Source organism: Chelmon rostratus, chromosome 10 (genome assembly GCF_017976325.1).
Source record: "Chelmon rostratus isolate fCheRos1 chromosome 10, fCheRos1.pri, whole genome shotgun sequence".
Classification (NCBI taxonomy): domain Eukaryota; kingdom Metazoa; phylum Chordata; class Actinopteri; order Chaetodontiformes; family Chaetodontidae; genus Chelmon; species Chelmon rostratus.
The window spans coordinates 16,247,430-16,259,534 of NC_055667.1; the positions used below are offsets into that span (position 1 = coordinate 16,247,430).

Below are 12,105 nucleotides of genomic sequence, written 5' to 3' on the forward strand. Positions count from 1 at the left end.
TGCCAGCACATGCGCTACACTTCTTCTATCAATAATTAATGGTAACTCTGATCTACAACTATGCCCACACAAAAGCACGCACACATTCACGCAAATGGGCGCACACACAAAAACACACATGCCGACACGCAGCAAGTTATACATACTTGTTGCACCCTGCAAGTATGAAGTCCATTTATATTTTCAAATATAAGCATGAGCCCTGCAATAAATGTAAAGCACTGCAAATTATCACAGCATTCAAAACCTGGACTGATCATTTTCGTGGTTGTGTCCAATTTTGTACGACTGTCTCATAAACAGACTGGACAAAATTAGAAACTCCTTCAATATAATGAAGTCAAATACAAAATCGGCACTTAAAAAAGCCTTTAAAATGACCACAGAGCTGAGTCAGCACCTCTCTGATAGAGTGCCAGCAAAAACTAGAGTGAAGCCTGCAAGCCAGTTCAGGCAGCTACTTCATTCACATGTGAATCACTGCAGCATCCATCCAAAGCAACACCACCATCACTGCTCCCGGTTAGCTTTAATCCACCTCACACCACCTGTTGTCTCTGACTCTGCTCTCGAGGAGAAGGTATCAGCTATCACGGCAGCTATCGCATATGCTTCCAGGAATCGGTGTGTGCGAGAGGTCAAGTAAGGATGCCACACATTAACTATCCAGCTGTAACTCCGTAACTGTAACTTTTTTTAAAACCTTTATTTAACCAGAGACGCATTGCTGGGAGCAATGCTCTCTTTGTCATGAACGCCCCGTTCACACCCACACAAGCCGCAAACATTCACACCCAGAGGTCTCCCAGCCCAGTCGCTGTCTGATCTGCTGGCCACCGAGCAGCTCCAATGGAGCAGCTGGGGGTTGGGGTTAGCTCTGTTGTGGCACTGAGGGAGTGGCCCCTTGCTCAAGGGCACCTCAGTGGTGGCAAGGGCTGCTCTTTCGATCCCCGCCCTGATTTATCTTTAGTGAACTGCGGCCTCGTCAAAGCTTTAGGCCACCACTTAAAGCTTCGGAGGCAAGGTTGCAGCAGCAGGTGCCAGAGCAAACAACTGCGTAGGCTACATCTGCACACAAGGTGAGAAAAGCGAGAGCTGCACGCTGTTGCTGCCTGATTATGTTATCGGCAGCTGCTGGAAAGGGGAAAACATGCTCAGTGGGTTTTTCATGTTCAATAAAAAATATTCACATGAGCACACACCTAATAATACCTAATATAATCTATGTAGAGCATGTACTGTACATAATCTAGCACCAAATCAGACAGGCACCATGTGGCGATGGTACATTTATATTAAGGCAGCTTAGAAAAACATGCACACACATACAGGGAGAGGCAACAGGTCACCGTGATTTCCCACTGCTCCCATTCTTCCCAGTGAGTTGAAATGACAGGAGACAAGGGCCTTATCCTTGTCAGTTGTGGATAAGAAGGGATTAATGCAGTCAGAGCATGCCTCCACCAGACTGGCATATCCACTGCAATCCTAATCTTCTACCGGCCATATGTGTATTAATGTGTCACAGTGAGCGCGTCTTTTTGTCTCCCTGTGCACACTCACGCATTTGTCTGCCCCGTGGTGAGAGTGCCTATTAACTCCTTATCAACAAACGGTTAGAGTACAGTTAGAGTACAATGGGGGAAATTAAGTCACGCAAGAGAGCATGTCATCAAAGACCGTCTTCTCTGCTCCACATGTGTCAGAGGGCCGAGCATATGGAATGAATAGGATCAAACGTAACACTATAGCAATAAGTACCGGCATCCTGAATGAAGGATACGGTCAAAAGGTTCAATTCTAGCCTGAAGGCAATGGTGTCATGTATGCCATGCGCAGACTACAGCATGCACAGATCCTACATAGACACACACATACGCACGTTCATCAATCACATTCCCATCCCTTCTCCATCAGTGAGAGAAAAAGGAAACACATTTGCTTGCCACAAATGGGAAAAAGTGTCCGCCTCTCAGCTCAATGGCTCAAAAAGAGTTTGAAAAGACAAAGGGAAAATCAGAGGGAACGCCTTGCAGAGAAATAGGGAGGGGGCGAGGAGAAGGTTTGAGGGGTGTAATTTTGTCCCGATAAACTTTTCCGCTCAAACATTCTGGGAGATCAACAGAGCGTGGCGAGTATGTGGTGCCCGGGGTGTGGTGGAGAGGAGGGAGCATTTGTGTATGTGTGTGTGTGTGTGTGTGTGTGTGTGTGAGTGTTTGCTGGTGGTATTTACAGTGGTCTTCTTATGTTAGCTGAGAGGGGCTTCGTTAGCAGAGGCTGAAAGTAGCCAGTCAAGAACGGAGCCCTAAAAAGCCCCACCCGGGACAGGCTTTTCACCAATTAACCTAACCACAACAGACGGCATATCAGCCTGGGGAGAGAAAGAAGAGAGAGTGGGAAGAGTTGATGGACTGAGAGACGTACACAGACAGAAAGGCAGGTGAGAAGGGAGCGGGGAGAAGACGTCGAAATGTTGCAGCTGATAGGCTGGCGGCAAGCGAGCAAAAATCAAAAGCAGGAAAAGAGATGACAAAAAAGACGTGTTTGCTGACATGAACTTCCGCTTCTCCCTCAACATACTGGCACTCGAAAGGTTTAAAAAGCCACATTTCTGAAGTTTCATCTGTGTTTGAGAGGGGATTGCGGGGGCAGTCAGAGAGGGCCTGCCAAAAACAGCAGCAGGACTTCTGAAGCCAGTCATACTATAGAAAAACGGGGGAGCCATAAGTGCTTTGCCCTCTCAACACCTGAGCTGTGCTCCGTACTCATCCAACACTGAGTGAGACAGTAGGGGCCCTAACTCTATCCAGAGCACCTAAGGACCATATGCAACCTGCAGTACGATACGTCTGAAAGTAGATATGCCACCTCCAAGTAAAAAAATCTCACAGTGTGAGTGTGCATGTGTGTGTGCACACCCTTGGCAGCAGGTCAGGGCCGGGCAGGAACAGACCAGTGGTGCGGCTGTTATTATTGGGTCTACAGGGACCTGGCGGCTGGGGAGAGCCGATTAGGCCCAGATTTATGCCTCTCAGCGTGTGTGTGTGTGTGTTAGTCCCATCACACAAAAGTTAACTCACAGTTAGTGCATGGGGAGCCACAGTAGTTAAATTCTAATAGAACACTGCCACTTTGTGGACACTACTAGTACTGCAAAAACTTACATTTGCCAGTAAACACTATAGAAGAGAGGCTCCTTGAAAATAACTCAGACATACTGATTATTATAAGGCTTCCATATTATTCTAACAAATGTTGACCAGTCAGGTGTAATCATTTTATCTCAAGAGCCAAGTGAATAGGCCGACATAGATGTGCCAGTGTTTCGATGCCGGGGTCTGTGAAGCTAAGACAGTCTGACAGCTGACAAAGACGAGCAGGAAACACAAGCGAGAGAGCACCGCTGCACACACACCATCCCCTGACAACACACATCAGCAGGTGAGGGAGTGACGGCGTTCTACACCCATACAAAAGGCACGTCAGCATATCGAGCACAAATAAAGCCAGACAGCTGGTTAAAGTAACTTCACATCTGGCTATAGGCTGTACGTCCTGAGAGAGAGACAGAAAGAGATTTCAGTTCTCTTACTCAGTTCTTTGCATCATACAAAGCTACATGCTGTAGGCTCATACGTGGTCACACTCTTCTCCTCAACCTTCTTTACAGAAATATATAAAAAGCATGAACACAAAATTTAAGGTGCTCATTTCTCTTCAAATCAGCAAAGAATGCCAAAAAGGTCCTCAACCACGCGTGAAGGATAAATAAAAGCAGAGGTGAACTAAAACTGGGGGCATTTATTATCCCAGCTCAAGCTAAACAAGCTGCGTCATTTAAAGGAGAGTAATGGGTGCAGTAATGAAAGGCAGTCGGGCTTGTTTCCTTTGGAGCTAATCAAAAGAACTAAAAGCAGTGCCCCCTAATAGAGGCAATAGCTGCACAACCACCACCGGCTTGCCTTCACTAACCATGACAAGTGCAAGCGTGAGGCTAAATTACCACTCTGACACGTAAACAGAGCCGAGAGGCCTTCACAGGAAGGAGGCTGCTTCTTACACTTGAATAAGAGCATATAAATCCTTCAATTAATCTGTATGCAGCCCTGCCTTTAACACTCAAATTCCACAACAACCACAGCCACATCAAACTTCAATATTCTTCACCATAATGTTAACAAACTGCATTTTGAAATCCCCATCCAATATTTTTTTCATGTTTTCATTCATACATTTGTTGCTACATTTCTACAGGAACCACTTTGATTTACCATTTATTTGCTGTACATAAGGCAACAAGGTCAGTGAAGTTGGACAACACATTTTGTCCATCAACACGACATCGTTCATTATTTTAAATTTCAAGATTTTCTAATCCTCATTACAATACAGTTTGAGACTAGCTTGGTATTTTTTTAAAGTACTTCATTTCAACTTATATACAATGGAGTGTGCACAGTGCTAAACATAACTACCATGTGACAACTACAAATAGCGACTCCAGAGCATATGAACACTGAGTCTGGTATGATATACAAAAGAGTTTGTTTGTCTTAAACATTGAAAAATTAGTTGCTAAAAACTACTGCTGTATATATATATATATATATATATATATATATATATATAGTGAGAGAGAGAAAGCCTCCATCACCCCATGTCAACCTCAGAGGGGAGGAGGCCAGGAGGAGACGAAGGGAAAAAACGAAAGAACAACAATCGCCTCTCTTTTCAATCAGGGCGGTCAGAGTGTTTTCCCTCATTAATCATACATTAATATTCAGACAAACACAGCTTGTTTTTCTACCTTAGAAAAACACTCCTTTCTCCCATCTCTCCCACTCCCTCACCTCACCTCTCAGACCCAGTCACCCCTCCTCCTCCGTTACACCCACCGTATGTGTTAAGCTGTCAAGCAGTTAAAAATAGCACAGCACACGGAGTGTGTGCGAACAGGTACTCACCTCTTACACACACAGCATGGTAAGGTCCCATACATTACACACACAGAGAGACGCACACACGAGTACACACATGCACGGCGGTGGTTGCATTAGCATGGGCTGAAGCACCCACGCTCCCCTCTGACAAAATCATCACAGTGACCAAACACCCGGCATGGGTGGATATCCCATCAGCCACCGGCAGCCCAGCAAGGGAGTGTCCTTGCTAGAAACGCTAAGCCGACAGGCCCCAGATGTGCACGCATGTACACATACACACACACACACACAAACACACACACACACACGCAATTATTCTGACCGGGCACGGCAGACATAGAAGCAGACAAACAACACATAGACAGAAAAACAAGAACATCATGACACAAACAATAGCAGAGGCTGTGCAGACTTACAACACACACACACACACACACAAACACACACACACACACACACACACTGACAGAGAGGTGGGGAAATTAAAGGCTAAGAAGATTTAGGAGTTAAAAATAAACAAGGCAGGAGTGAGGAGCACAGAGCGGCCAACTACTACTAGTCCTCCTGGCAGAGGATATAGAGACACCTGTGCTACACTGCCGCTCACTGGAGGGCTGGTACTTTAAACTCCCAATCAATAAAACTGAGTCTCTGAGCAAGGCAGAAAAAAACAGGAAAGAGTGAGGCATGAGCATACAAATACCAAATACATTTTCTCATATTTTATCTGAGTTTGTGATAGGCTGAAATAATTTTTCCGTTCCACTGCACAACAGGCTCGCTGCACGGCACATGCTGCAGAATAAATGCCAAATGTTATGCACCACGCACAGCAAGTGGCATATGAGCAACTGCCATATGAACATGTGCATACCCAGGAACACACACGCACACACAAATATGCATATGTAGAAATATGCTGACACACAAACACACACGCGCGCACACACACACATACAAACCAAATGAGTCAGATTGTAAAACTGCATGGCTGAATACAGGCTTAGAGCTCTCCGTATGTTAATCTGGCCCATTGATAGGACCTGCTGAGCTGCTTTCTGCTCCCACACTCTACATAATACCGACACACTCATAGATATATATATACACACAAACACACACACACACGAACACACACACAAACAAGTACGACATGGAAAAAAACATATAATTTCAAACATTAATATATAGATCACATACCAGTTTGGTTATAAAAATCACATGACTGAATGATGGTATGTCAGTGTGGAAGCTCTCATGTATTTCCACAACCATTCTGGTGAAAATCTAACATAGTAATTGCATTGTGTTGTAACTAGGCAACACAACTGTGGACTATGATTCACATTAATAAAAAACTGCCATGATCCCATCAAAGTGATAAATGATAAATAACAAATGGCGACATACTGCCCAGCCCTGCTGTTAAAACCACTTTGTTACTATCGATGAATAGATACATAACCATTCACCCCTGGGAGGAAAACACACCTCTCTCACATGCATGTTCTCCAGCTGCGCTTCAGCCTCCTGCGCCGCCATGGTAACGATGCCTGTCCGCTGCCCTCGACCCCAGTGTCCCTGACCTTGACCTTGACCTTGGCCCTGAAGCATCTCCAGCAGCCTCTGGATGCTCTCGTCCCGGGCGCCCAGGGTCTGCTTCTGAGAGTCGATTCTCATCTCCATCTCCTCCATGGTCTTCCTCAGCAGGAACAGCTCCTTGGCCTGACGGTCGTGCTCTGACTGCAGCCGGAAGAAATTCTCCTCTGACGGATCGAGAGGAGGAGATGAGGAGAAGCCGTCACAACCGGGCACCTGGCAGGGGCTGCAGGGCCGGAGTGAACTAGAGGTGGGCGCTACCACCGGACCTTGGCTGGGACTGTAGAGGGTCTGATTTGGGCTGTTCCTCGGCCCAGGCTGAAGGGTGTTGGCTGGGCTGATTCTCTGCACAGCTACAGTGGTGTTACAGCCATAACCAGGGCTGTGAATGATGACATCAGCTTCCTGTTGCCTTGGATTGTAGGTGTTGGATGGGCTGGCTCTCGGGCTGTTCCTCAAACCAGGACTGTGCAGGTTGCTGGGGCTTTGTCTGGGGCTGTGGCCAGGGCTGAGCCCCCCTCTGTGGTCCTGGTCCGTATGGAGTTCTCGATAGGAGCCAGAGTTCGCCTGCTGTCGCTGTTGCTGCATGCGACTGTTCATCTCCCTGTGAGCCCTCAGCTCCTCCTGAAGCTCCTGAACTGTCAATGGAAGCTGCTACAAAGACAGAGTGCGATTACCCGCCCATTCATCCAATAAGCACACAAACATACCAAACACACAGACACGTATTAAAAATTCCTAACACATGACGACAAACACATATAAAGAAAATACATGTTGGAGTACATAAAACAGACCTTGTTTCTCCTAATATCCCCAGGCTGCAGCAGAGAGATGTGATATAAGAAAGACACACATACATAAAGCCAAAACAGAAAGTAGACCCCCAAAATATCACAAATACACAGATCACTAAAAGCTGTTGGGTGGTGTTACATGCTTTGGCCACCAGGGGGCGTATTTGCCTTTAAAACACAGGAAAGATGCACAGGGCGTACCAAGCAAAAGTGCTTGTTTGCACCCAGATGAGCACCAAGGGAAGAAAGGGCAGGATACTGGATGATGTAAACAAATTCACAAATTATGAAAACAAAAAGAATGAAATTTTCCAAATGCACAGCTTTCCCTCAAGGAAAATAAGAGATAATGTATTGATAATAAGACTAATAATGACTCATTTATCTATTGGTAAGTAAATTCCCAGCACAGTTTCTTGGCTGTTCCATCATATAGAACAGAAAACTTTAAATGTCATGTGCATCATCAGAAAACACTTCCTGTTATTCTGCACATCACGACATTTAAAAACAATGTGCCTTGAATGAATATTTACAGGTTTAAACAATGTTTGCCTGCACAGTGTGAGTGCAAAGACGGACTCATCAGCGTATAATTAGTAGAGGTTTGCTGATGCAATGACTGATTGTTTTGTCAATTCATTTATCACAACTGATTACTAAGTGACACAAATGTGCCTGATAGAGCCTCACTGGGGACATTTCACTCAACATTGCTGCTTTTGCCTCATGTTGCAGTGCAAAGTAAATCAAAACACAATATGCTAATTTACATTCACAGCTCTCCGTTTTCCTGAATGGCAAATGGAAATTCATTCTGTGCTTGGAACCATGGACACAGTGCATTATTGATGATTGACTGAGCGGTGCGAGAAAAGGCCGTAAGGAAATCAAACACAAGGAAAAAACAGAAACATACACAGCATCTTACTCAGCACGGAGTATGTGAAAGATTCATTGACACAAACACTAAACGGAATTAAATTACTAATCTTTCCCTTTGTGTGAAGCTATTACTAATTTTTCCTCAAATATTCTTACTCCTCTGCTCGAGTCCAGCAGGTGGGTAGCGCCAAGGACACAGAGTTGAGATGTAGGAGGAAGGCGAGGGTGAACACGGATAATCAATGCAACAAGCTAGCACTGAATATCAAGTCAGAGTGGGTGGACAATCCTCCACACAAACACACACACACACAACCAGGACTGTAGACACAAATGCATTCGTACAAGTGTGTTTAAACACACACACACACACACCAAACAAACAGATGGTTAGGGGGCAAGTCTGGTCATTGCAGCTGAGACAAAAGGTGACATTCTTTATGCTAATTAGAAAGTTCTCTTGACAGACTGAACTCTTCCCAGAGTGTCTCCAAGGGCAAAAAACAGGGGAACGGGAGAAGACAAAAAGAGGAGAAAAGTGACCATCTGAAAGGCAAGATGGGGGACAGAGGTGATCTGGGAGAGTGCGGCGACTGCAGATAAGGGCTCAACTGCTGCGCGAGGCTTTTGTGTTTTCAAAATGAACGACTGATAGAAACTGGGCTTTGGACTGATTTGATATGATGGGGCTGTAAACACTGTCGGAGAAAGTTACGGTTAAAGCTGAGAAACAAAAAGACTTGGTTTAATTTAATGAGTGATCAATATTGCCATCAAAAGTCGCGATCATTATCAGCTGGAACTGAAATAGCCCTTGGTGTGTGTGTGTGTGTGTGTGTGCGTAAGAAAGAGGGAGGGAGAGAGAGTAGGAGAAAGACAAAGGAAGAGAGAGTGTAATATAATGTTTTATAGTGAACACTGCTTTGCTAGCAGGAGATGCTCAGGTACATCGAACTGACTAGATTACAGAACAACAGAACTGAATGGCAACTGATACTAAAATTGGACGCATGACTTGTGGGTGTACATCACACTGATTTTCAGTTTGAACTTCACTTGTATCAATCGTGCTAGAAACAATAAATATAGTGTGAACCACAGAGCTGGTTTAAAAAAGTTGGCGCTGTGTAAAACATAAATAAAACAGAATGCGATATTTTGCTAATCCCTTATGACATATACCCAAAGACAATAATTAATATTTAACCTCATCATCTTCATTGATTTTTGTAAATATCTGCTCATTCTAAATTTGATTCCAGCAACACATTTCAAACAAGTTGGGACAGGAGCAACAAAAGACTGGGAAAATGGAATGCTCCAAAAACACCTGTTTGGGTCATTCCACAGAAATCTACAGGTAAGGTACTGTGACGTGTTTAGTAGATAAATGAAGATAAAATAAGAAAATGGTGAAGGTGAAAAGACACAACACAAGAGTGTGTTTGAGTGGGAGAGACAAAGGAGCAGTATTACACTAGTTGTATGGGTCTGTCGCCAGAAGGAGCAGAACAGAGACAAGCACATACATCTCTCACAGATAGATGCACAGAGACTGGGAACATGGAGTGTCCTGCTCTGCTTTAATGCCTCAGAATGATAGGACTGTGCAACATGACCAAAATCTCACTCCTTGATATAAATAATTTCTTATCCAGATAACGACTCATAGCACACTTTCTGTAAATTCAGTGGATGCGTTTACATAAAATGACCACAAAGGCCTATTTGTTTTTTAAATTTTGAAATACAGACTCGGCAAATATAAAATACTCACTCATACTGAATTGTTTTTCTGCTTCTTTTTCAAACCTTCAATTAAGCCTGTAACAAAATCTATCATACTATGCTAATATCGTTTGAGTGTCTTGTGGGGGCCGGTCTGCGGCACAATAAATCGGAACAGCATCGTCCAAGTGACGAAAGAAATCGTTGTGAAAAGTGTGATTTGCTACAGAATGAAATAAACAGGCATTATATGAAACAACAGACGTTTTCTTTTAGTCACACATTACATATTGTCATATCACACAGCCCTACACACAGACATGAGAATCTCAGCAGTGGCAAACGCATTCATTGTCTATAAAAGTTACTGAAATATGGCAGTTTTATGGGTGCTAAAAGACGTGTATGTATCTTTTTATGTGTGCCTGTATGTGATTGGTGTGAGCTTTGCACAACGACTGGTAAATGCAGATCTTCATGCAATTTTAGCATAGATTTTTTAACTGAAAGCTTTTTTCAGTTTCAGTTGCACAGCAATTGCAGCGTTCGTGAAGGAACAAAGTTAGTCTGTCAGAATTTTCAGTTTCTACTTTTATAATTTTGGTTTTATCAGAAGAAAGTGTGTGTGTGTGTGTGTGTGTGTGTGTGTGTGTGTCACAGTGTCCTCACACTGTGTGACAATGTGAGATGGAGAAGCTATAAATACAAATGCAGAGGTGGCTCCTTGGTTACAAGAGGGAGGAGTCAGATGGAAGAGCACAGATATGATTTGATTATGAAGTTTTTGCATGCTTGTGTGAGAGAGATGAAGGCCGAGAGAGGGCAATAAACAGACTCAACACAGACACAAGCTGCATGGTGCAGGATGAAATATATCTCATGCAGACTTCCAGGTAGTTTCCTCAAGACAAACACTTTTGTTCTCCCACCAGACGATCACAGACACAAGAGGAATTAAAATGCCACATAGACAATGGAGACACAGAGGGCTGGCCATGAAAGAACAGATATATAGAAGCTACGCAGTGAGACAGACAGATGGGTGATGCCTCAGAGTGAGTGGGACAGACTCCATGGAGAGGTGGCACAGGACAGACCGGTCACTGTCCCTTCAGGAGGAGCTGTGAGCTTTTTCAGAATCTGGCCAACACTTGGAACGGCAGGTTCCCATGGAAACACAGACAGCGCTGAGCCCAGAAAACATCTTTACAAATGAACCACACATGCAACCGTGAAGACAGGAACAAAAGGCACAATGTGAGAGGTACGATGTGCAGAGGAGACGGGCGGGTCAACACAAAAAGTCTCATCGCGATGTGCGGGCGGACAAATCAAAGCGTTTAATTTCAAAATGAGATTTCCACTTTTTGAAAAATGTGACGTGATCCCTGATAAAGGCTTGCTGGTGTTAAAGTGACTTAGTGTTGAATACTGAACTTGCTGAGCATTTGATGCAGTAAACAGTCACGTTTCAGGGGATGAAATTGCTTGTGTTTTGAAGTGGAAATATATCATTTTTGAAACAAGCCCCTCAATTTGTCATTTTCTCTCACCTGCAAATCCTCTTGGTTCGTCCTGTACTGGTCCTTCAGAACCGAGGACCTCACCCCCTCCTCACGCCTAACCCCCTTGTCTCTTTTCACATCTGGGGTCCAGAAGTTGACATTATTAGTGCTGGGGCCCGTCCTTCCATCCCTCCCTCCATCCAGTTCTCTCCTCAGGTTGTCATTCTCCCTCTGCAGATCTCTGAGCTGAGCCTGGAGATCACCGGTGGAAACCTCTCCTCGTCCAGCCGGATCTAGTGCCTGTGGATGTCTCCCAGACTGGCGCCGTAGACTGGAAGTCCCTGCGGGATGCAAAGTTTGATCTCCATAGTGGTCTGACGGGTGATGCAGCCCATAGGAGGTGATGTTTGGGCTGCTGCCCGTGGCTGTTGTCCGGCCAGTGTAGGAGGAGCGGCTCGTGCTCCTGCCCAGCGTCATGGTGCCCTTGGGGTACCCCCCGGAGGGTTCCAAGGAATCCCGCTCACTGGGGTACATGGTGCTTGAAGTGGCATAGGCAGCACTCAAAGACTGGATGTTTTCCATAGACAAGGTCTTGCCCCCTGGCGCTGTGGCTGAACCACGAGTTACTCCTTTGTCTGCTGCTGTGCC

The 12,105-nt window shown here is 44.9% G+C and overlaps 1 protein-coding gene across 1 annotated transcript in view; it reads right to left on the reverse strand.

Moving 5' to 3' along the window:
* The window catches only part of LOC121612182 (ERC protein 2-like), a 143,925-nt gene that overhangs the window by 131,556 nt on the left and 264 nt on the right, over positions 1-12,105 (reverse strand). Inside the window, exons 2-4 of the mRNA XM_041944894.1 lie at positions 11,506-12,056; positions 7,110-7,196; positions 6,435-6,758 (exon numbers count right to left, since the gene is read on the reverse strand). Of these exons, the coding sequence (XP_041800828.1) occupies positions 6,435-6,758; positions 7,110-7,196; positions 11,506-12,056 (962 nt within the window). The remainder of the gene's footprint in view (positions 1-6,434; positions 6,759-7,109; positions 7,197-11,505; positions 12,057-12,105) is intronic.